Raw genomic sequence first — 25,887 nt, forward strand, 5'->3', positions numbered from 1 at the left:
AGAGTGTCCTGAGGTTTGGGTTGGCTTGCTGCTTGGAACTTGGGCCCAGCTGGTCCTGGGGCAGGTGCTGGCCTGCTCATGGATGGGCTGGGTCCTGGCACAGCAGGCTGTGGGGCTATAGTAGTTGTCTTGGAGCTGGTGCTCACCCACTTTTGGGTGGGGCTGTTCCCAAGGCTAGAACAGGCTTGCTGGTGGGCAGGGCTGGGACCCAGAGGTTTCTGGGGCTAGTGCCTGCCCACTGGTGGGTGGACCTGGGTCCCAGGGTCTCTAGCTGCTGGGCCCTGGGCAGGACTGTGTCCATGGGCAGCTGTGTGGGCTCTGAGGCTCTTAAGGCAGCCTGTTTTCTATATTATTCCTTGTCCAATATTTAGTGTGTGTGTGTGTGTGTGTGTGTGTGTGTATACTTGAATCAATATAGATATTAATTCTATTAGTGAAAATAAACTTGATAATGAAGAAATTACTTGAATGTTGATTTGTGAGCCTCTTGTTTTGTTTTTCTCTTTTCCTTTTTTAGGTTGGACACCACTTCGTGAGGCAGCTAGTGAAGGATGTAATGATACAATTGTAGAGTTGTTAAAAGCTAATGCTAAAGTTAATTGTGAAAATCTAGATGGAATTCTGCCTTTACATGATGCTGTTGCAAACAACCATTTAAAGGTGTAGTATACATCAGATTGGGCTCCTATTACTTTTTTTTAAAATCCAATGAAGACAGGGGCAGGGGGAGGGTATAGTTTGATGAAGTACATACCCAGTATACATGAGGTCCTGGGTTCAATCTCCAGTACCTCCATTAAAAATAAATAATAAATAAACCTAATTAAGCCCCCCCCAATAAAAGAAGAAAAAATACATTATAAAGAAAAAAAGGACATTATAAAGAAAATTGAGTCAAGACAATGAAGATACTTTAAACTGAGAACTAACATGATTCCTTAAAACAAAGAATTTTTAAAAACTGCTAAAAAGTATAAATGAATATGAATATAATATTGTGGGTAGATTAAAAATTAATATATTTCCTAATGAATTATTTTTCCATTTTCTCTTCATTATATAGTTCATGTAAGTCAGAATAAAATAGAAAGGCTCAAAGTAAACAGCCTATCAATATTGTATATTCCAATTTTAATTGTCTCAAATGATTTGCTGTTGTTCATAAAGAAGTCTATATAGTTATGACATATGTGACAGCCAGCCTTTTTTTAAACTCAGAATTTCTCAACGGGTTTGAAGTTTCAAAGAAATGGGTAAAAGCTCAAGTTGCTTGTTTCGTAGGGGGTTGTTACATCTTTTTCTCCTTTGTTTGTTTGTTTCATCTGACAGCTATGGTAAAAATATCAGAAGAGAAAATTACTGGGGTCATTATTTCAGTAACACTGAATTTCAAATCTAAACGTTGAAATTCTTCACATTTTAAAGCTCATCTTTTTGTTTGACAAACTTTAGGAGAAAACTTTTATTGTTGTCAATAGGCAATGTAGACTTCAGGAATAATTATATGCTTTGAAAAATAGTTAAGGAAACTACCAACAACAGTATAAAACCAGGGTTCATATTTTAAAAGTCCTTGAATGTCTCACTAATGCCAAATTTATGTCTCTAGGTATTCTTCAATAGCCTGGTAGTTTTTATTTAATTTTGTGAAAGTATATCCCCAGTGTTTTCAGCCTAAATGTAGTCATGAAAGAATAGTGTTGAATTTATGATTTGCAGAGATAAGAGATACAAACTAATGATGAAGAATAACCAGGTAGGTGGGCTAATGTCCAGAGAGGCTTCTTTGACTGCAGAATCTCTTTGACCTTTAAGATATTTAAATTAAAAGAGAATAGACAACATCAAGTTTGTATGGTTGTACAATGGAAGAAAGCACACAGGAAGAACCATTAGAGTGATCAACTTACCGGTTATTTGTACAGAGAAAAGACCACTTAAAGTGAAAATACTTAAATAAGGACCAAAATACCATAGTGGGGAAATCAGGATTTTGGACATTATCCTGAAAAATGCAATATAAAACAAAATAAGGGGCTCCCCAGCACCACCCATATATTTAGAAATTTATTAGATAGTGTTACAGAGCTCAGCATATGGTTGTACTCATAGCTCAGATTTATCTCAGCAGTGTAGTAAGGATGCAAAGCTGGATCATCAGAGAAAGAGGTGGAGTCGGGAAGTATCCATGTAAAGGCTTTACTACGCTGTCTTCCTCATAGGAGGTCACACAGTTTGCTTTTCCCTCAGCAGAGAAAATGTAGCAGCGTAAGTGTGATGTTCTGCCCACGGAAGCTCATTATATATACTGGGGGCTGGTCATGTAGGCACCCTCTGCCTAGCACATACCAAGATTCCAGACTCCCAGAAGCATAAACCACATTGCTTGTGTAGACACTTTAAGCACAGCGAACCACCCTTATCAGTTAGGGAAATTTTTATATCAGTGTGGAACACTGTTTTCCACCCAAGTTCACAGATGCCAGCAAAAGGCCAGCCTTGCAAGCAGCCTTTCTGGATTGCAGTCTTAGGCCTGCTATGGTAACTCTTTTCTAAATAGTATTGTATTGAGTTTCTAATTGAAACATATACTAATTTATGGAACAGCAAAAGACTGAAGTCTAGCTTTTCTGGCAAAACAATATGACAGCACATAGGACATCCTTTATCTCAAAGCTGATTTTTGCACCATGATCTCAAGGAAGGTCTTTTTTCAAAAATTTTGAGAGGCTCCACAAGTTTTCCCTAGGTCCTCTATTAATCCACTCTTATTCAAATCTTGATTTTTCTTTTTTTAGGTTAACAATTTTGCCTGTGAATTTCTTGTTTATTAGTTGCTTTGCAGGTGCTTCAAGGATTTTTACAACATTATTTTAATGTATGACTTCAGGAGATCCTACATCTGTGCATTTTGACTTTGTAATCAATTTGTAGTGTATTTCCATTTTATTGTTGGCTATTTACAGTATCAGTGACCAGTGGTAAACTGACCAAAAATCAAGAGATAGATTTTAACCTGATGGATGGGAAAAGTGCCATGTTAATGAGAGTGGAAAGGAATGTTTGATTAGGTCAGACTTTATAGCCTTCATGAATGAGAATTTTCCTATTTTGAAGATGCCAGCTTCCCGCATAGCAAGGGTTGGAGAAAATGATTACTCAGATATAGAGGGGAGGGTCCTCTGTGAAGATAAGGGCCAAGAACTGAAAATAAACCACAGGAAATAGCAGAAGGGGAGCTTGGCTTAGTAGACAAAACACTGAACTGAATATTGGAGGACTTGAATTCTAGGCCTAGTTCTGCTGCTTGAAAAAGAGAAAGATATCTTTAGCCCTGAGATAAGGAATTTGATCTGGAGCTGTACTGTCCTATCTTGTAGCCACTAACTCCATGTAACTAATAAATTTAAATTACTTAAAATCAATTCAATTAAAAAATTCATTTATTCTGTTACATTAGTCACATTTCAGGTACTCAATAGCTACACGCAGCAAGTGGCTCCCATATTGGATAGTACAGAAGAGAACATTTCCATTGTCACAGAAAACTCAGTTGGACAGCTCTGGTGTAGGGGAGGGATGGGTAAATACTTCCTCTAAAGGGCTAGATAATCAACAGTTTAGGTTTTCTGGGTCACTCAGTCTCTTTTGGAACTACTCAACTATCGTAGTATAAAAGCAAACATAGATAATATGTAAATGAGTGGGTTTGGCTGTATGCCAATAAAACTTTACTTACAAAATCAGGCAACAGACCATATTTGGCACATGGGCCATAGTTTACTATTGCTTGTTCTAGAGAATCACTTATGTTCTTTTACCTCAGTGGTGATACAGATGAAGTTTGCTTTTGAAATAACCTTCCATATCTCTGTTACCTTTATTTTAAAGAAAAGAAGGAAGTAGTATTTTTTTAATGATATTTTAATTCCTTTGGTACTGATACATTGCCAGCATTTTCCTTCATATTTTCATTAATTTTCCATGTGACAGTTCTTCTGTCATTGGCTTATTTTATTTCTGACTCATTTTGTCCCTTTTGTCCCTGTTTCTTTATTTTGAGATTAGATGTTGATAGATGATCTAGAAAGATAAAAAGAGGGGACAAGAGAGGTAAATATATGGTATTGTAGACCTAATCAGTATCAATTATATAGCACCCTATTCTATTTAATTCTTAATTTTCAATCTTGCATGACTACATGCAAAGTTATTAAACATCTTATTTTCTTATTGAACTTTCAATTAAAAAATCTTAGTTTCTGTTTTAAGTTATCTTCTAAGATTGTCATATATTCTTCCTTGTAAAATATAGAGGATAAAAAGATAAGGAAAAGGAAAATGAGAGGAAAAGATTTTTTTAAAAAGATAAAATGTGGGTGGAGATGGACATCAACTGTTGGACAAGGTGGGATAGCAGGGACAAGATATTCCCTCCCAACTTAACAACTAGAAAAGTTAGTGAAACACATAAAATAACAGTTTTGAGACATTGGTCAACATGCAGCAGGGGGCAGTGGTCCCTGAGAGAAATGAAGCCAATGAGATGAACCCTAAGATTGTCCCATTTTATGGACTAGATGGGATTTCTAGGCAAAAGCATAGGGAGGGAGAAAACCGATAGCCTTATGGTCTCAGTGAGTTAAAAAGATACAATTTGGAGTTTAAAAGACTCTGGCAGTTAGAATTTATGGGGCAAAATACCAGATAGAGTGGATCTACACAGAGAGAACTCTCCAGAGATTTAAAGGGGAATCCCTTGTGTTCTTTGGCTGGTCTACAAATGAACATAAGATTAGGCAGAGAGCCTGCAGGGAGGATTGGCAGAACCCCTGCTGGAGTGTACAGAGGGCTGATTAGAGGACTGTTTCCCTTAAGCCCCATTGTGTGCCAGATACTTCACAAGGGTTCACGTGTATTCCTCGTAAGTGATAAAAATGAGGTTCAGATGGTTAGTAACTTGCCCAGGAACACAGCTAGTAAGTAGCAGGAGTGAGTTTTGTATGCTTGACTTTAAAACAGATATGTTTTGTTTTATGCTGGGCTAACTCTAAGCTAATAGAACAAATAAGGGGCTATCTTTATAATTTCTGCTGGCCCACTTGCTCTTCAGGTTTTCTGCTTCTTAATACCTGGACACAAGTAGACAGAGAAAAGCTACTAGCATGTAGCATATCTTTACTTTTACAAAATCCTGACCATCTTTTCCTAATCAGAAGATTTGTCAGTGGTTTGAGTCACTTGTGCAGATGAAATTACTGTTTTTTTAACTAATTAACTTACACTGTAAACTGATTAGTGACCATCTTTAACCTTGATGAATTACAAACTTACTTCTAACACACAAGTTTGAGTTATTCAGAGAAACATTATTTATATTAGAAACTGTTTACCCTCCAAATATCGCAACATTACTCTTTGACCTCAGTTTCTTCGTCTGTAAAAGATGGAGTTGGAGTAGATTATTTCTGTTTCTTTTTATCTTATTAGCATTCTGTGAATGTAAGTCAGTTATTTAGGAAACAGGACATATTTGTATAGGCATTAGGATGGATATTAGATTCCCAGGCTAGCTCATAAAACCTTGTGAACAAGTACTATCCCTGAAATATAGTTTGAACAGAACTTTATTCAACTGTGTCTAATGGCAATTTAAAATATAATTCATAATATAATCCTGAAATGATCCTTGCTCCCTTCTCCACCCTGTCTCCAGCATCTTGTGGGAGGACAAAGGGCTCTGTTAGAGAGACTAAATACTTCTGCACATCGGTCTACCTAAGTCTGCCTCTTCGGCGGTGAAGGCAATGTACCTGGTGCTTTCATGTCATCATGTTTGGTTCTCCTGTGAGGTCAAATCAGGCCAAATCTGTGGATCAGTTTACAGTTGTCATATCAAATGTAATCAAAAATTGGGGGGCCAGAGTTTGAAAACTTTTTTTGATAACTTTTAATACTTGGTAGTGGCATCTTGTAATGAAAGCAGAGACTATTGATCTTAATGTGTCTGTAGAGATAACTTTGCAAAAATACTATCTAGGCAACTGAAATTCTACTACAACATGGAGCAAACCCTAATCAAAAGGATAAAAAGCAGAAGACAGCCTTGGATGAAGCAGATGATGAAAACACAAAAGAGCTGCTAAAATCTTACGGTGCCGTTGAGACTGATAATAGAGCTGAGGCTAATGCTGTCGTCACTGGTATGTATGTCAGTGTTGCTTGCTTCCTTATACAGGTGTATACCTCTGCTTAGGAGAAGAAAATCTTCAGATTTCTGTAAATTGTTTAAAAACTGGGGATACGTGTTTTGTATGTTTATTAAACTCTTGAGAAGGATCATTTATTTTTAGAAATAACATTTCCAAACTTGATTTACTTCATACATCATATGGTCCTATTGTATTGGAATTATATGTTGAAACAAAATGCATTTCATTAAACAAGCTTTAATTGCTCTAACACTGAACGTGAGAGATGTTCATGGAACTGTCCGGATTGGTTTACGTGTAGTGGGGCTAAAAAAAGATGACGCTGTGCTAAAGTCTTTGTAACTAGGATTCCGTGACTTTAAAATGTGTGAAGATTCATGCAGAAGTTGGGCTGATGCCAGCTTTTTGAGACTCCAGTATTTTAATGCGAGATATGAATTTGTTAAGCAAATATGTTATACTTACATATATATGTGTGTACATTATATATATATTATAGTGGGAAGAATATTTCAAGGGAATGTATAGTCAGGTAAAATTTTGTGAACCATTTTTAGCAATAGTTTGCAGTTAAATAATATAATGAGTTATCTACAAGAAATAAGCATTTAGTGAACACTTATTTAGAAAATACGCATTTGTTGAGCACCTGCTAAACAAACCAGGCACTTGCCCAGGAGGAGCTTTCAGTCTTAGGGGAAGACCAACCAGAAAACAGGCAATTACATGCAATTTTGGAAGTGTTGAGGAAAGGGAATTGTTCTTCCTTTTTTTCATGCTTGAACTTTGACTGATAGAAGAAGAAAGCCAAGAACTGATCTGTCCTCTTGATGAGGAAGAATATTGGGAAGAGAACCCCTGTCACACCCTTTTCCCCTAGCCTACCACTATCCTTACCAACTGTTGGTTTTCGAGGGAGGAATCATATTACTGATATGATTGGTCAGAGCCAAGGATCATCTTTGTGTCCTGCTTTACTAGTGAGCTAGATCTCATGTAGGTCAAAGTCAAGAGACTGATACAGAAATCCTCTTTTCTTTGCCTACTACCATATGGTAAGTCAGTAAGTAGCATCAGGGCCTTTCTTAGAGACCCAGCTTGGTTCTCTCCCTCTTCATAGCCAATTTGGAGTTACTGAGAACTCTGTGATAAAGTTCTATATCTGTTTCCACTTCTCTGTTGTTTCTTGTATATACATTTCCTTGATCAGGTACCCTAGTGGAATGAGGGATATGGGGTGGCCTTATATGGAGAAGGAGAATCCAGAATGGGAGAGGGTTGGAGAAAACTTTGCAGCGACAATGAATTATAGTCTTAGTGGTTAAGAGCATGGACTTGAAAGCACATCTGGTTTCAGTACCAGCTGTGTGACATTAGGCAACATCTTCAATCCCTGTAAGCTCTCTTCTGTAAAATGGATATAATTATACCTCATAGGGCTCATATGCATGAAGGTTAAATAAGGTGATTCAGAGACAGTCTGATATCCAGCATGTGGTAAGTATTCAGTAAATGTAACCATTACAGTTGATAAAATGATGCTAAATTTTTGCACATTTTTATTATATCTACTAATTTTATGTTTTAAAGTGAAAACTTCTGCTGTCTGGTCAAAAAGACACAAACAGTGTTTCTGTGATGACTGCAAAACTGTTGATATACCTTCTCTTTCAAACCAAGGGAAAAAAGTGGAGAACCTTCCTATGGTGAGTGAGGCTGAAATCCTTTTGTTCTTCAGCCTAGAAAATGCCGTTCTTTGGGCTAGCCAGCCATTGGCTATTTGCAGCACTCTTTGCATTTTAGGGGCATGCTGGTTGAAAATGGTTTTTGTCGTAAGAAAATAATACAGCATAATTGAGCAAAATCAGCCAAGAAAATATGTTGTATAGTTAACTCTCCATTATGTGCACTGAACACAGAATTATGGTTTAGCTTTTATCCTTTACACCTGCATTAGGTTCTTTGGCTACTCGTTATCCCACAGACGGTGCCACTGTCATAGTATCTTTACCCATCTACTCCCAAAAATATCTGGGATTCATACTAGGTAGAAAAGACCCTGGAACCTAGACATAGAAGAGGAAAGCAACCTGACCCCACATGGTTTATGGTGATAATGTTTGCTATATGTGAAATCCCTCATATAAACTATATGTGAAATCCCTCATATAAAGGCATATTTTATAAAAAGAATAACATAGTAGTTGCACATATATTACTTACAAGGGGGATGTTCTTAGTTTGATTAAAACACATGGCTTACTAGACACTACTTATTTTTAAATTTTTTAATTGAAGTATAGTTGATTTACAATGTTGTGTTAGTTTCAGACATACAGTAGAGTGGTTCAGTTATATATACATATATACACATATATACAGTTATATATATATGCACACATATATACATACACACACACACACACACATACACATATATATATTCTTGTTCAGATTCTTTTCCATTATAGGTTATTAGAAGATACTGAGTATCGTTCCCTGTGATGTACAGTAGTTTTGTTGTTGTTTTATCTGTTTTATATATAGTAGTGTGTATATGTTAATCTCAAATTCCTGGTTTGTTCCTCCCTCTCCCCCTCCTTTTCTCTTTGGTAACCATAACTTTGCTTTCTATGTCTGTGAGTCCATTTCTGGTTTGTAAATTAATTCATTTGTGTCATGTTTTTAAATTCTACATAAGCAGCATCATATAATATTTGTCTTTCTCTGTCTGACTTACTTCACTTAGTAATAATAATCTCTAGGTCCATTGATGTTGCTGCAAATGGCATTTTCATTCTTTTTTATGACTGAGTAATACTTTGTTGTGTATATGTATGTATGTGTGTGTGTGTATATATTCAAATTATATTTTTCTCCAGATATATGCCTAGGAGTGGGATTGCTGGATCATATGTTAACTCTGTTTTTAGTTTTCTAAGGAACCTCCATACTATTCTCCATAGTGGCTGCACCAATTTATATCCCCACCAACAATATGAGGATTCCTTTTTCTCCACACCCTCTCCAACATGTGTTATTTGTAGACTTTTTGATGTTGGCCATTCTGACCAGTGTGAGGTGATGCCTTATTGTAGTTTTGATTTTCATTCTCCAGGAATTAACAATATTCAGCATTTTTTCATGTGCCTGTTGGCATCTGTATGTCTTTTTTGGAGAAATGTCTGTTTAGATCTTCTGCCCATTTTTTTGATTGGCTTGTCTGTTTTTTTGATATTGAGCTGTATAAGCTGTTTGTATATTTTGGAAGTTAGTTCCTTATTGGTCACACTGTTTGCAAATATTTTCTCCCATTCTGTAGGTTGGTTTTTTGTTTTGTTTATGGCTTCCTTTACTGTGCAAAAACCTTTTCTGTTTAATTAGGTCCCATTTGTTTATTTTTGTTTTTATTTCCATTACTCTAAGAGAGGGATCCAAAAAAATATTGCTGTGATTTATGTCAAAGAATGTTCTGCTTGTGTTTTCCTCTAGGAGTTTTATAGTATCCAGTCTTACATTTAGGTCTTTAATCTATTTTGTGTTTATCTTTGTATATGGTGTTAGAGAATGTTCCGATTTAATTCTTTTACATGTAGCTGTGCAGTTTTCCCAGCACCACTTATTGGAGAGACTGTCTTCTCCATTGTATGTTCTTGGGTTTATTTCTGGGCTTTCTATTCTGTTCCACTGGTCTCTATGTTTTTGTACCAGTACAGTACTATTTTGATTACTGTAGCTTTGTAGTATAGTCTGAAGTCAGGGAGCATTATTCCCCCAGCTCCATTCTTCTTTCTCAAGATTGTTTTGGCTATTCAGGGTCTTTTGTATTTCCATACAAATTTTAAAATTATTTGTTCTGGTTCGGTGAAAAATTCCATTGGTGTTTTGATAGGGGTTGTATTGAATCTGTGGATTGCCTTGGGTAGTATGGTCATTTTAACAATATTGATTCTTGTAATCCAAGAACACATGGACACTAACTTCTTAAACAAAGTAGCATCCTCAATAAAATATTTTGATTAAGGCTACATATGTTGATTAGACCTCCCTTACATATTTTTTGTTAGTGCAGAGGGGGAAATACCATTCATTAAACCTAAACTATGATTAATCAACTAATTTATTCCTTAAATATTTTAAATGGTATTAAACTAAATTGCATTTGCCTCAGCATTTCAAAAATATTTTACATTGTTCTTAGTATCTGTTGTAATGAATGAAAAGTCATTGTTAACCTAGTTTCCTTTGCTTGTAGTTAATATATCTTTTAAGCTTGCAGTTTAAAAATCTTTCTGTTATATTCTGCAATGTGTTCACTGGATTATGTCTAAATGTGGATATGTTTTTATTAATTATACTTAGGTCTAGACATGCCCCTTTAATCTGAAGATACGTTTCTCATTTGTATTCTAGAAACTCTCAGAATTTCTTACTTCTTTGAATATTACCTCTCTTCCATTCTCAGGAGTTTCCTTTTTTGAAACTCACATTTAGATGGCTGTTAGACCAGTCTTTATGTATCTTTTTCATATTTCCATCTCTTTAACTCTCTGCACTATATTCTGGGTAATACCCTTTGATCCCTCTTGAATTCATTTTTTCTTTCCTCAGATATTTCTAATTTAACCCATCCACTGAGTATGTAATTTCAGTAACTGTGTTTTTTATTTCTACCAAATCTATATTTCCTTTAAAGTTTTTGTTTTAAAACAAAACAAGACTTCTCTGCCCTTGCCCTACAGTATTGATAGCATTTAAGAAATCTTTTCAAACGCTTTAGAAGGAATTTGAAGTCTCCTCCCTGCTCATTCTCGTGATAACATGATCCTTCAGGTGGTTTGTGATTTTTATGGTAATCTCATTGCGGAGAGGGCGGTTTACTGTGGGAATTTGGGTGTGCTTAGACTTTGCATGTAACATTTGCTTCTGCTAAGGCCCTGCAAGTTGATCAGTTTCACACCAGTTTTTATGCTGATTTCTCAGTTAGGGTTCCTGAACCTCACCGGTTGTATAAATTTAGTTCTCATATACTTAGGCTTGGTTCCTAATTTTCTACCCAAAGCATTGGGTGTGTTACAAGTAGAGTTTTTCTAATCCTTGTTTAAGCTAAAGGAAACCCACTTGAGGTCATGAGGTTTATGTGGGGACTCCATTCTAATTCCTTCTTCATGAGGGCCTGAGGCCTTATCTCCTTTTCCTATGTAGGCATAAAAAACCCAGCCCCTAATACCTATGTTTGTTCCAAATCCCTGTAGGCCACTGCTAGCTTCACTTTATTTCTTTTTCTTTTTCCAGTCTTAGCTGTGTGTGTGTGTGTAAAATTTATTGTATGTTGTCTAATGTATTTTTCTCTGTGTTTGAAGTAGACAGGGATCCTTCTATATCATCAGTTTACCGTGTTGGCCATAAGTATCTTTAAGTTATATTTTTATGTAAAGATTGAAACATTATGGAAAAACCGCCCTATTATTATTAAGTGTATGAGTATTTGCTTCAGGAATAATGTGTGTCATTTCAGATACCAAGCCTCAGAGAAATGTAATGGAGATAAAGGAGTTTAATGAAAACCAGCTTTTTAAAAAAAGAAAAAAAAAAGAAATATGAGGACCTTAAAGTCATTGATAGTTTGTCTTTTCTAAATGGATAATTGTTTTTGAACGTTGAAAATTTAAAATCAAATTAGGGGTGAGGGGCGACTCTATGGCCAGATGCAACGGAAATGAGATGATTTTACTTTGGTGCTACCTTGTGACACCTTCAAATCACTGCATGTAGGCAGTCCCCTTCACTACCCCTGTGTAGAATGAGTATAGGAGTAATAATAATAACAATAGTTGGTACTCACTACTGAGTATTTATTAGATGGTAAAGTGCTTTATATTCACTCATTTAGTCCTCCTAATAATTCTTCCAGGTAGTTTGTGTTAGTATCATTACCTTCCTCATTACAAATAAGGAAGCTAAGGTAAGAAAGGGTAAGTAACTTGACGCAAAATTGCATTTCTATGAAGTAGCAATGGCAGAGTTAAGCTGCAGGCAGTCTGGCTCCAGAGCCTATGCTCTTAGCCACTGTGCTTTATTATACAGAATTATAAAGGAGATGTCAGAGGCAAGGATGATCCTGCCGTAGTAAAAGTTGCAAATCTGGAATAAAATCATAGTGAAGCTTTACAGTAAGCAGAATATAAACTGTCTGTAAGTTGCTTGTTCCAAAGACAGATCCTAGGTTAGGATTTTTTTTTTTTTTTTTTGGTAAAATAGATAAGTGGTAATGAAAGGCTTTTAAGAAGGGGGATCTTGGAGGGAAGGTTTTACTGGACCTTCTGTGGTAGTAAATTGTGGAGCTGGTGTGGAGTGAAAAGTTTTGGCCCATGATGGACAAAACTGAGTGCATCTACAGTATGAGGCAAAACAGAAAGAAAAGTCAGCACTGAAAAATGTTTTCTTTATCTCAGTCTGTAGGTAGAAATTTAGCCGAGGCACCGATTCAGACCTTTAGTTTACTTTTATAACCATAGCATTTGCTTGTGTTGCATGTTTATATTTTATAGTTTCATGTTGATGCATTTCATAAATAACAACAGTGGGATTGCTTATCCATATAACTGAATGGTTTTATTATGTGCATTTCCCTTGTGAGCACCAAGGTAAAACTTTATAGTGACATACTTCACAAGTCTTTGAGGACCTACGTGTCTTAAAAATGAATATATATATTGAGGATATATGAAAGGGTGTATAATGAATCGGTCCATCAGTTGTCATTTATTGAGCAAGAACTGTATATCCAGCAGTTAGAAAACCATATACAGATATGAAAGCCATGCTCCTGTCTGCAAGATCTCATCATTGTGATGGAGGAAATATAATGTATAAGACATTATACATGTTAATGCTAGTTTATGTAGCACTAAAATTCTCAAGTAATTCTGAGAAAGGAGAAATCAGTATGGATTAGCTTATTCAGAGGTTTTGTGTGTAAGATTGGTTTTATATAATAATAATAGTATTTACTGAGCTCTTACTTTATGCTGGCACTGACTTGAGCATTATACATAAGTTAACTCAGTTCAGGCAAGGAAAAGATAGCTAACTTGCTGTAGTCACCCAGCTGGGAAGAGATGGAACCTGAATGCAATCCCAGGCAGTCTGGTTCCAGAGTCCACTCCACAATTCCATCTCACGGAAAGAGAGGGATCTGGGCAGAGTACGTTGAAGGCATTTCCAGCAGGACTATTAGTACTGACAAGTGCATAAAGAGGTGGTTTTAAATCCCTTTTGTGAGTTTTTGAGAGAGTGGTGTTTTGTGTTTCTAAGATTATGTGTGAGATTTTAATAGTGTACAATGATAGTCATAAAGCCTAAAAGTGAACTTGTTACATATATGTGATTTTTAGTTGTTTTTTTGTCCTACACCTATAATTATAACAGAAGTCACTGAGAAATTATGATTCTTTGTATGGTTGGTTCTCTTACAGTCTATTTTCCAGGAGCAGATCTGTTATGTAAATCATGATGTATTTATATAGTTAGGTTTAAACGAAGTATGATTACATTTTGAACACGAAGGGAAATGAGCATTTTTAGTTGCACTTCCTGTAGCATTTTTACCATGCATTTGTCAATTACATATTAGGGAAAAACATCTTCTTTCTTGTGATGAAGTTTTTAATATTTTTATCTTTAGCATCAGAACATTAGTGCCATTCTACAAGATATAGAAGAAAAACAAGAAAATTTATTAGAGTTTGAAATAAGAACTCCTGAAGATGCAGGTAAATATGTATTCTTATTCAAGTTTGATTATTTCAATCATCCAAGATATTGATACTTCATCTTCTTAAGGTACATGTTTATTTCAGAGTTCACAGTGGCTGAAAAGTGATCTTCTTAAGTGTAAAAAGTTAAGTGCCAGGAATAATGATTAGAAATCAATGATGCAGACCAGTAGTTTCTGTCATTGTTGATGAAAATACTTCTAGGCTCAAGGTATAGTGTGAATAATTTGAGAGACACTCAGAACCATAATCAGAGATAAGCCACTACTAGTGATATGTTTAGATCGAGATGTGACGAAAAACATAACATAGTGACTAGAGATGAGGCTACATTACTCCTTGATTCCTCAGCTTCACCCAGCTAGGGTAACCCTTAAAAAGAGATCAGAAAAGGAATATGCAGTGGTGATACAAGTAGAGTAAATTCTCAGACTTTTCAGGTGAGCAGATGTACCACGTGAATGTCTTACTGCATAGCTGTCTTCCTGTTTACAAAACACTAGTGATTCCAAATAGTATGTTAGACTCCTATCCCTGACCTAATAATCTTAATTTTTCAAAATTCATTGAATATTTGCAAGCTCGCAACTATGTTTTCTTCAGGTATAATTCCCAAGGTAGAAAGTAGCTCCTCAGAGATGCAGATCTGAATGTTTAAAGTAGTTAGCTGAAAATAATTTAAAGTACCTCATCTTTTGTGTAGCGGGATACAGCTCTTAATTCTTAGCCTAACTCATGTTATATACCCTTTTAAAAAAATTATTTCTTTTTAAATTTTATGCATTCTACTCTTCATGCTGGCCTAACACATGGTACATGTTATATTTTGAGGAAAATATAGTTTGAGGAAAATAATACAAAGCAATTTACGCCCCCAAACAATATGTATAGTCTATATATTTTATTTAGTGTTTATAATACCTTATGCTTCTAAGATGAATTTTACAAATTTATACTTTTTTCATTATAACAGGCATATAGATACACTTCAAAAATAATAATGAGGAAAAAATATGCTAAAATCCACCACAATATTTTGGGTTTTTTATTTCCTTTTTCTTCTAAGAACATAGTCATGTAATTATACCTCAAAATTGTTAAAAAGCTTAGTTTGGATCATGCTAGATAGGCTATTTTTACACTCTTTTTCTCATAATCATCGTTCTTAGTGGTTACATAGTATCTGTTCAGTAAGTGTTCCACGGTTTACTTAATTTTTCCCTTTTTGTTGAGCATTTATATTTTTCCAATTTTTTGCTATTTTGCTATAACACATAGCTTTTTCTCGATTTAGGATTATCTTCTTAGAAAAAATTAACATCATTGGAATTATTGAGTCAAAAGTTATAAATATTTAAAAATCTGTTGATTCATATTGATAAATTGGTTTCCTAAAGTGTAGCATAATAATTTTGTATTTCCGCGAACACACATTAGTGTTTGTTTTCCTTTGCATTTCTAATAGCATCAGTATTTTCATTTAAAATAATTTTACTAGTTTAATAAGAAAATATGTCCCATATTTTCACTTGCCTTATTGATTATTAGTGGTATTTTTTTCACTAGTTTTATTTTCTGTGTCATAAATTGACTGTTCCTGTTTGTTAATAAATTGGAGCTATTTTATGCAGTCAAGTTTTTGACACCTTTTCTGCTGTAACTGCTACAGATTCTTTTTTTTTCACTTAACTGTCTTTTTATTTGTAACATGTTAGTGTGTGCTTAAATACAGAAGTTCTCAAATTCTATAGAGTAAAGTGTACCACCCTCTTTGCTATTTAGTTTAACGTTTCTAAGCCCAACCCCAGGCTTTGTAACTTACTCTAACCGCAGTTCTGTTACAACCATGATTATCTAATTATTCTAATCATGATCTCTTTTTTGGGTCTCACTGCCCCGTTAGAGGAGGAGAGGTAAGACAGTGGGGCTCTAGAGTTCTTGGCGGGTGATCAAGTCCTGACTGGTTGGCTCCATCACTCTTGTACAGTTGTTTGAGTTGTTTCAAAGCAAAATTTCTGAGGCTCTTCTGAAACTTCTACATGGTTCCTGTGATGTGATAGTGCACATTTTTCTTTCCGTGGCCCCTCTGAGTCTTCTCTCAGCTTCTTTTTTTTTTCTTCTGGTGGTCCAACTTACACAGATCTCTCACCCTCAGATACAAGCCCTCATGAGGCAGGACCACAGGGCAGGCTCCACACCATCTTCAAGATCCTGGCACTTTGGACCCACTATTGGAAGAAAAGGGGACAGTTAATTCCTATAACAACAGCAGCTTTGTCTTTGCCCTGCTGTGGAAGCTCTCTGCTCTTCAGGCTCTCAGCCTCTAAATGTTCAAGGAGGAAGTCAGAAATGAGTCCATTATCACCTCAACAGAGACTTATTACACTCTCAATAGCCCTTTGAGAAACAACCCTTTATGCTTGAGGTAAAGGGGTGAAACCCCCTCACCTCTCACTTTTACTGCTCAGGATGAAGATTCCCACCCAGTGAAGCTACAGCTATCTAAAGAAATAGCTTTACAAATTCCCCACCTCCATATTCTGACACCTTTCGTATCTTTATCTGGTTGAGGGATCTCACAGATAAGGGAGCTGACAAGAGAGGTCACATGACTTATCCAGGTTCACAAAGCTTAGTCAGTGGTGTGGCAGGATTAGAACTCAGGCTGGTCTGCTCCTTCTTGGTACAGTGTTCTTGCCTATACGCTTCAGGGTACTTCCATAGAGTGACTTAATTCCATCAGCCTTGATTTATGTATTTGGGCTCTTGATATTGGGGAAGAGGATAGGGAAATAATTGCTTTTAAAATTAACAGTAAGGCTAAGTCCTGCGTGACCAAATTTAGCATTTGTTGTCTCTCAATTAACTGACTTATTTTATTACCATGTTTCTAGAACAATACATTGGTAAGATGTTAGAGGTCAAGGAAGTTATGGACAATGTGCTTGCCAAGCAGAAGGCTGAAAGGGATGATCTAGCTAAAAAATACAGGTGAGTGAAAAAAAAATAGGAATGCTTTAGAGTTTTCAGAATTTATCTATTTTTATCTACTATAATAGGCCTAGAATTTCTTAAGAATACAAATGTTGCTTCGGACCGAAAAAGGACTTTATGAGGTCATCTACTCTATTACCTCCATGGGGAATTGTACTTCCCAGAGAAATATTTTTCTACTTTATTACTTGAAATGTTCAGAAAAGAACTTTTTAGTATCTTAAAAAGTTGTAAACAGCCATGAACTTTATGAAAGCCTATCTGGTCATGAATCCCATGAGAAAATTTCTTTCCTTAGTAAACTCATATTTTTTACATTCAAAGTTTTTCCTTTTGCTGTCACAGATGTTGTTCTTTTAAGCAGTTTAATCATGTGTATTTTGTGGTTGTGTGTACTTCTGAACTCTGAGGGTCCTTAAAGAGTTTTATCCTGATTATATTGGTTATATACCTCTTATCATCCTTGTTTTGAGAAAGATGTTAGATATGTTTTTCTTGTTTGGGCATTGTTTTTTAATTAGTTTTTCATAGACTTAGCTACATATGCTCCTTATTTTTTTCTTTTTTCCTGTGATGAGAACTTTTAAGGTCTACTCTCTTAGCAACTTCCAAATATACAGTATAGAATTATCAACTGTGGTCACCATGCTATATAATACATCCCTAAGACTTACTTGTTTTATAACTAGATGTTTGTACCTTTTGATTACCTTCACCCATTTCACCCACCTCCCAACCCCACCTTGCCAACCACCGATTTGTTCTCTCTGTCTATGACTTTTTGTTTTTGTTTTAGATTCCAAACATAAGTGAAATCATACAATATATTTCTTTCTTTGTCTGACATATTTCACTTAGCCTAATGCCCTCACGATCTATCTGTGTTATCACAAATGGCAGGATTTCCTTCTTTTTTACAACTGATTAGTATTCCATGTTTTATGTGTATGTTCTTATTAATATTGCTATTAGACTTTACATCTTATAAAGAGAATTTTTATTTTCTGTCTGAACTCTTTATTTTGCATAGTTTTAAGTGTGATACTGATTTTTTTCTTTTTTCTCCTGTATCCAGCATCTTGCATTTTATACTACCAGTTGTTTGCTAATCTGATTTCTTCTTTAGCTTCTTCTAGTTATAGCTACTCCTCGCTTTAACATCCAGTCTGCTTGGAGTTCAGTACCAGCAGCTCTAAACTATGTTAGGAGAGAGGCAGATATCTGTACTATTGCTTTCCCTCAAAACAGCTGCTCTCAGAGAATGGTTCCTGAGACCATTTCAATAGGTCCATGAAATCAAAACTGTTTTTATAATAATGTTAAGATGTTATTTGCCTTTTTCGCTCTCATTTTCTCATGACGGTACAATGGAATTTTCTAGTGGCCACATGGTGTGTGATGATAATCATCACTCTCATAGCTAATGAAATATGCACACTTGTGTATTCTTGTGTTTTAAATGTTTCTCCATTTTATTTTCTAAAACAGTAAGTATTGATAGATATAACCCATATAAAAAAAGGATCTTTGGTTTCTCAGTAACTTTTAAGAGTATAAAAGAGTTCTGAGACCAAAAAGTTTGAGAGCCACTGGAAGCAGTGTCCAAATCCTGAAGGTCAGTGTGGAATAGGTGGCTATAACCAAAAGACAGATAGGGACGAGCCATTTCCTCCCATTCAGGGACTTGATTTGGGGAAGGCACACAGGCTAATGCTTGTCTGGGGAGTCCCTCTGATGTCAGAGTACCTCAGTACGGATTCAGAGTACAATTTCAATGATTATTTGATGAATTGAAATTTCTCAGGTCTAGCTAATGTATAATTATTCACAAAACAATCTCACTCCTCCATTGCTAAGGGAATTTGAATGGAATTTACTGCCAAATTTTACTTCCTGATACACAATTTCACTATAAACAGGTAAGCAAATTCCCAATTTAAAGAGTTTTGTTCCTCCTTAACCATCAATTGGTACTTTCTAACTGAAGGACTGGTAGGTATCTAGATAAACAACCCAAGTTTAATTTCCCTTTTAGGGTTGACTCACAGCTGATACATAATGTTATAAATATAAGTGTGGATAACCACACTGTCATCTCCTAAAAAAAGGCAAACTCACTTACCTCAAGTAAAGAGTCAGTTTCCTCTCAAAGAATATACATCACAAAGATAGACTGTTGTGTACTTCGAGCTGACTAAATTTAAATTGAGATGGCATATCTATGCATAGCTACAAAATCTAAATGGTTGCTGAAAAAAAGTTTTCTACTGTTTTTGTGTTTTTTCCTCTTTCTGTTTCTTCCTGTAGGGTGTCCATGGAGTCATTTAAGCAAGGAGTCCTGAGAGAACAACTGGTCAACTTGGCCACAAGACAGAAGAGCCTTTTAACTGTAACAAAAAACCAGAAAAAAATAAGGGAGAAAATTCACAACTATAAGAATGTTACACCTTTGTCTGGTCTTAGTTTCAAGAAGCTGCCATCCAGCTCAGAAATGTCTAATGGAAAAAGCAGGCAAGAGTTTACCAGTCTGGAAACTTCAGTGCAGCCCCAGTCAGGTTCACTTTCTCCTGTCAGCCTTGTTTATGGAAGCATGCAGGAGACACAGTTGTCTTCGGAAATCTGGCATGACAGCCAGAACACCAACACTTGTCTAAATTCAAAGAGAATGAGAAGGGAAGGATTTTCTGGAAATGAGCTAAATTCTAAGCGAAACATCAGTGACTATACCTTGGACAGATTATCAAAATCCAGACATTCAGATGGCACTAAGAAGATTAAATTACCATCCCAATCTGTTACTTTTATTACTCAAGCAGAATATTCACAAAAAGAAAATGATCTTACAGATATGGCAGCCAAAGAGCATGCATCCTTTAGACCTTCAGCAGTAACTGGCGCATTAAATATTTCAGAAACCACAAGTGTACTTTCCCACAATGAGCCCTATCCATCAGCTGTTCTTTGTAATCAGGCTTTTTCCAGTTGTGATCCAAAAAGAGACAACAGGAAAACAGCTTCCCAGCAACCACCTAGGGGGGCATCAGAATCCCTGGCACATCGAGAGATTCATGTCTTTGGCAGTAATACTGGGCATCAGATGAAACCGTATCTTAAAAAATCAGCTGTTGCTGTTCCACATGCAAATGACAGTCAGAGCTCTTCCTCCTCTGAGTCTAGCCGTCAACATACTATTAAAAAACCTTTAAACTACAGTACAGCTCCTAAAAAGAAATGCATGCAGATAAAGGATCTGATATTGCTAGGAAGAATTAATCCAGGAAATAACATTCTGGAATTTAAAACACAGGTATTTTTTTCTCTAAAATTATATAAATTGTATAAATAAGTGAGTAAATGTTGCTGTCACAGTGTCAGCATTTAGCTCTGCTTAGGGAAATAGGGTTTGACTAGGCTTCTTGGACAGAAAGACACAGCCATTGTATTCTTAGTAAGTGAAATCATGCTTCTAAAATTGCCCTGTGCACTTCAGTCACAAGCATCTTTGGGCTTTCAGAACAGAATTAGTCAATTATACTGCAGCAGGAAGGGTTTAAGAACAAAATAAAAACAATAAATTGGAGCTGTCTTTGGCTCCAAAGTTTTGGGAACTACCAGTGTACTGCTAAAGCTTCCCCTAATAAGGGTTTAAGTATAAACTCATCTTCCACAGAAGCTCAATTTAGAAACAAAAAGTGACTTGAAATTTGGGTGAATCTGACTCAGTGAAAACAATATCACATATGCATAAAAGGAGATGAGGAATAAAAAGTTCTACTAGAAATGCCTGCAAAAGAGGCTTCCTTTCCCTTTCCCCCACATTCACTTTTTGAAAGAGGAGGTAACAGTGAGAAAGATTGCAGAGTCCTGGAATGCTGCTTTGCTGATGGACCAATCCAACAAAAACCAGTCCAGGCTAGTTGGAATTTAATCTGAATGACCCATTTCCACAACCTTTCCCACCCCTCGACAGTAGGCTTTTTCTAGTTAATAAACTTTATTTATAAGTTAGGAGAAAAAAACATTCACTTTTAAAGCTCCAAACTATAAAGCCTGGATTAGTAGCTTAATCTCAGATCCTTTATGTTCCTGTTAGTTTGCCTGTCAGTCAATTTATTCCTAAGTATGCCTGCCTCACATTAGCCAAAGCAACTCAAATTTCCTTTAGTATTTAGTTACATTAACTCAAATTTTGACAGTTGTGGTTACTTCTCTAGATCAGCAATAATAACGTTTTAATATAATTTTCATATATTAGCTGTTTTAACAGCTTTATTGAGATATAATTAATGCACAATGCACTGCACATATTTAAAGTGTATAATTTGACAAGTTTTGACACCTGTGAAACCATGACCACAGATAAAATAATGAGCATATCTGTTACCCCCAAAAGTTTCTTTGTGCCATTTTGTATATGTCCTTCATACCTCTTCTGTCTCATGCTGATCTTTAGACAATTAATGGTCTGCTTTCTTTCCCTGTAGATTAGTTTACATTCCCAAGAATTCTTTATAAGTAAAATTGCATTTATTTTTGTCTGGCTTCTTTCTCAGAGCATAGTTATTTAAGATTCATCCTTGTTGTAGCATGTATCAATAGTTCATTCCTTTTTTATTGCTGAGTAGTAGTCCATAGTATGCATATATTATAGTTTATCACTTTATCCTTGATAGATAATTCAGATTGTTTCCAGTTGTTGACTATTACAAATAAAGCTACTGTGAACATTGTTGTACAAGTTTTGGTCTGACATAGGCTTTCACTTTTCTTGAGTAAAGTACCTAGGTCTCTTGAGTGACTGGATCATATATGGTAAGTATATATTTAACTGTTTAAGAAACTTCCAGAATTGTTTGTAACATTTCACATTCCTACCAGCTGTATATAAGAGGTCTAGTTCCTCCACATTCTTTAGTTAGCCAATATTTAGTATGATTAATCTTTTAATTTTAGTCATGTTAACATAAAGTGTAGCTGTATGTATGTATGTAATATGTGCATATGTTCAGTGGTTTATCATTGTGGTTTTAATTTACATTTCATAATGATTAATTATGTTGAACATCTTTCCATGTGTTATTTGCCATCCATATTTATTATTTGGTTAAGTGTCTGTTCAGGTCTTTTGTCCATTTTTTTTATTGGTTGCTTGTTTTCTTATTACTGATTTTTTGAGAGTTTTAAAAAAAATACGTATTTTGGTTATAAGTCCTCTATCAAATAGATACTTTGCCAATACTTTCTCCTGGTCTATGCCTTTTCTTTTCATTCTCTTAACATTGTCTTATAAAGAACAGAAGTCTAAAGTTTTGATATAATCCAGTTTATCAATTTGTTCTATCATTGATTATATTTTTAGTATCCTGTCTAAGGATTCTTTTGTCTAATGCAAGGTCAAGTCTAGAATATTTACATTCAGTATGACCTATAGTTAGCTTGAATCTTCCATGTGATACTTATTTTCTGTTACTCTTACCTCTTCTTTGTTCATTTTTTCACCTTTTTATGCTTTATCCCTTTTGTTCATTTAATAGCTATAACTTTTTATTTTAGTTGTGCCTTTAGAGTTTATAGTATATATTTTTAACTTCTCACAATCTACCTTAAGTGCTATTTTACCACTTCATGTCTACTTTAAGTACCTCAAAATAGTATACTTCTATTTCTCTACTTCTGACTTTTCTGTTTTCTCGTATTTTACTTTTACATAATGTTATGAACTCCATACTACATTATTATATTTTTAAGCAATCAGTTATCTTTTAATGAGATTTAAATAGTAAGGGAAATTATCTCTCCCATGTAACTACTATTTCTGTGCTTTTCTTTCCTTTGTGTAGATCCTGATTTCTATTTGCTCTAACTTCCTTCTGCCTGGAGGACTATCTTTAATATATCTTGTCTTGGAGATCTGCTGCTAATAAATCCTTTTGACTTTTGCATGTCTGAAAAAAGTTTATTTCACCTCATTTTTGAAATATATTTTTGCTAGGTGTAGGATTCTAGGTTGGAATTTTTTTCCTTTCAGCACTTTAAAGATACAGCTCCCTTGTTTTCTTGCTTATGTTGTTTCCCGCAAGAAACATTGTTATTCTTAACTGTTCCTCAGTAATAAGTCTTTTTTCCCTTTCTGTCTGCCTTCAAGTTTCTCTATCTCTGGTTTTAAGTAATTTTGATTATAATGAGCATTGGTTTAATTTTTTGTGTTTCTTATGCCCGGGGTTTGTTGAACTTCTTGAGTCTCTGGTTTTATTATTTCCTCAATTTTGGAAAAAATTCAGCCATTATTCAAATATTTTTTCTTCCCTTTCCCGATTTTGAATTCCAATTTCACACAGATTAGATTGCTTAAAGTCATTCCACAGTTCACTTATAATGATCTGTTAATTTTTAAATTATCTTTTCTCTGTGTTTTTTCATGCAGTTCCTTTTGCTGTGTCTTTGAAATCACTAATCTTTTGGTTTGCAATGTCTAATCTATTGTTAATCCCATTCAGTGTATTTTTCATTTCATACATTGTAATTTCTATCTCTGGAAGTTGGAGTCTTTTTAATATCTTCCATGTCTCCACATATCTCCTGGAACATGTGAAATATGATTATAATAACTGCTTAATGTCCTTATCTGCTAATTCTAACATCTTTGTCCATCTTCAGTCATTTTCAATTGGTTACTTTATCTCCTCCATATGGATTGTATTTATCTACTTCTTTCTAGGCTTGTTAATTTTTTATTAGATCCCATACATTTATCTTGTTGGGTGCTGGATATTTTTGTATTTTTAAAAATATTTTGGAGATTTTTTCTAGAATGTAGTTAAGTTACGTGGAAACAATTTGATCCTTTTGGGTCTTGATTTTACAATTTGCTAGGATTGGAGCAGCGGTCAGTCTAGAACTGACTATTTCCCACTACAGAGGCAAGACTCTTCCATGTACCAACCAATGCCCCATCAGTTTTGAGGTTTTTCTAGTCTTACTGTTGGGAACAGGCTCTGTTTCTGCCCTCTAAGATTCCCAGAAAATGCCATTCTCTCTGATTTTTTCAGGTACCTCTGATTTTTTTCAGGTGTTCTTTTCCCAGCCTTACGTAATTTCCTCACACACACACACACACGGCCCATCACAACTCAGCTGAATACTTAAAGAGGACCCTCTGAAGATCTACAGGGCTCTCTCTCTCTTTCTAATTTTCTGTCTTCAGTACTCTGTCCTGCAGACTCCAGCCATCGTGCCTGTGTCTACTCAACTCAGGGAATCCACGGGCTGTGCCTGGAGTCCGTCTCCCTGCACTGTGACCTGAAGACTCTCTCAAGGCAGTGAGCTGGGTCAGTTGTAGGGCTCACTGCATTAGTTTCTCACTTCTCAGGGTCACTGTACTTTGTTTCCTGATGTTTGGTAGATTGGAAACCATTGTTTCATATTTTTATTTTTGTCTGGTTTTTGGTTGTATTGGGTGTTTATTAGGGTAAATCTGGTCCCTGTTAGTTCATGATGGACAGAAGCAGAAGTTCACATATTTCAGATATTTTTTAATCTTAATTTTTGTTTTATTTTTTTTACCTCAGGAGACTACCCACAAAGCCAGTGTTTTATTGAGTGGCAAAATTAAGGTAGAAAGTGGTCAGATTTATCAAAACCCAGTCACCTGGCTCAAGGATGTTCTAGGAGGTGACAGTTACGTGACCTGGAATTATGCTTGGAGTAAGGTGGGTCATTCTTAAGTTTATCTTTAACTTCATATTCAGATAGAAAGGTACATATTTTTTTGATGAGAAAACTATTTCCTTTTTTTAGTTTCGTCCTCATGCATTCCTTCTGCAGCATGCTATGTGCTTTCTCCTACAACTCCTATTTGCCAGAATTCCCCACAGCGGGGTTGCACAACTGACTGAGAATCTTCTTCCTTGTTCCTCACCTAGTCTCAGAAATTTGAATGCCCCTTATCTTCCCCTTCTGCCCCCGGCACCACACCACACCCCTACAAGGAATTTAGGTCCTTGTGACTCCACATAGAAAATTTGGGACCACTAGTGTATTGATAATTTAGTTGATATGGTATTAGTATTCTAAAAAAATAAAGCAAAATCTTCCCCTAAAGACAAAAGTAATGATCATGGGACTAAGACCCCCATGGTGCACTTTTATGTTTGAGCTAAGTCTTTTCCATGAATTGCTAGCCCCCCAAAAAGAAATATTTCTTTTAATTCAGACTTCCCAGACTTAGTCTCCCCTCAGTTCTGTCTTCTGAGTTATAAGCCCAGTTTAACCACCAGTTTGAGGAGTATTGATTACTGACACCCTTGAGGTCCTTGAGGCCTCTGGATGCCCATGGCACCACTTCAGGGAACGATCTTGGAGTGATTCACCCAGGAAAGTGTGAATCATCAGACAGTCAACATTACTGTTTCACGGAATTGCAAATACCTTCAACCTCCACTCGCCATTACAGTAAACCTTAGTGTGCCGGTAATAGAAGGCATTTCCTCTCTCATTCTTTGTCCAGCTCAGCTGTACCCACCATCCTTCCTAGCTCCTGTTCTCGGTCTTTGTCCCTAAATTCTACATTCTAGCCTTCTAGACCTCCGTGACCGGTGCTTCCAGAACTTTGTTTCATTTCCTTCACTTATATGAGCACATTTTAAATTTTCTCTGCTTTATAGTCTCTCTGTCTGCCTTTTTCCCCCTAAAGTTTTAGTTTTTTGTTTCCCAGCACTGGAGTCACTAGGCCATCTGCTTTCAATTCAACCTGTGTAATCCTTTCTATGGATTCATAAATCATTATTGCATGTTAATAATTAACATTTTACCCATGGAAATCCCATTTTATTATAAAGTTTCTTAAATGTATGATAGATTGTATCATTTTGCTGAAACTGAATCTATGCTTACAGCACGAATAT

At 35.7% G+C, this 25,887-nt stretch overlaps 1 protein-coding gene and 1 long non-coding RNA gene across 12 annotated transcripts in view; one reads left to right on the forward strand and one right to left on the reverse strand.

Moving 5' to 3' along the window:
* Nucleotides 1-25,887, forward strand: part of ANKRD31 (ankyrin repeat domain 31) — a 153,433-nt gene that overhangs the window by 113,583 nt on the left and 13,963 nt on the right. For all 11 annotated transcript variants that reach the window (XM_072958492.1, XM_072958488.1, XM_072958494.1 and 8 more), the window contains 7 exons: nucleotides 518-660; nucleotides 6,041-6,203; nucleotides 7,803-7,918; nucleotides 13,900-13,987; nucleotides 16,885-16,981; nucleotides 19,292-20,291; nucleotides 24,553-24,693. In XM_072958492.1, coding sequence (XP_072814593.1) covers nucleotides 518-660; nucleotides 6,041-6,203; nucleotides 7,803-7,918; nucleotides 13,900-13,987; nucleotides 16,885-16,981; nucleotides 19,292-20,291; nucleotides 24,553-24,693 — 1,748 coding nt within the window. The remainder of the gene's footprint in view (nucleotides 1-517; nucleotides 661-6,040; nucleotides 6,204-7,802; nucleotides 7,919-13,899; nucleotides 13,988-16,884; nucleotides 16,982-19,291; nucleotides 20,292-24,552; nucleotides 24,694-25,887) is intronic.
* LOC140695648 (uncharacterized) lies at nucleotides 14,966-25,500 on the reverse strand. Its single transcript, XR_012071378.1, has 3 exons — nucleotides 25,412-25,500; nucleotides 19,107-19,371; nucleotides 14,966-16,218 (listed from the first exon to the last, which is right to left on the reverse strand). It is a non-coding gene; the product is annotated as an uncharacterized lncRNA (long non-coding RNA).

This window comes from Vicugna pacos, chromosome 3 (genome assembly GCF_048564905.1).
Source record: "Vicugna pacos chromosome 3, VicPac4, whole genome shotgun sequence".
NCBI lineage: Eukaryota > Metazoa > Chordata > Mammalia > Artiodactyla > Camelidae > Vicugna > Vicugna pacos.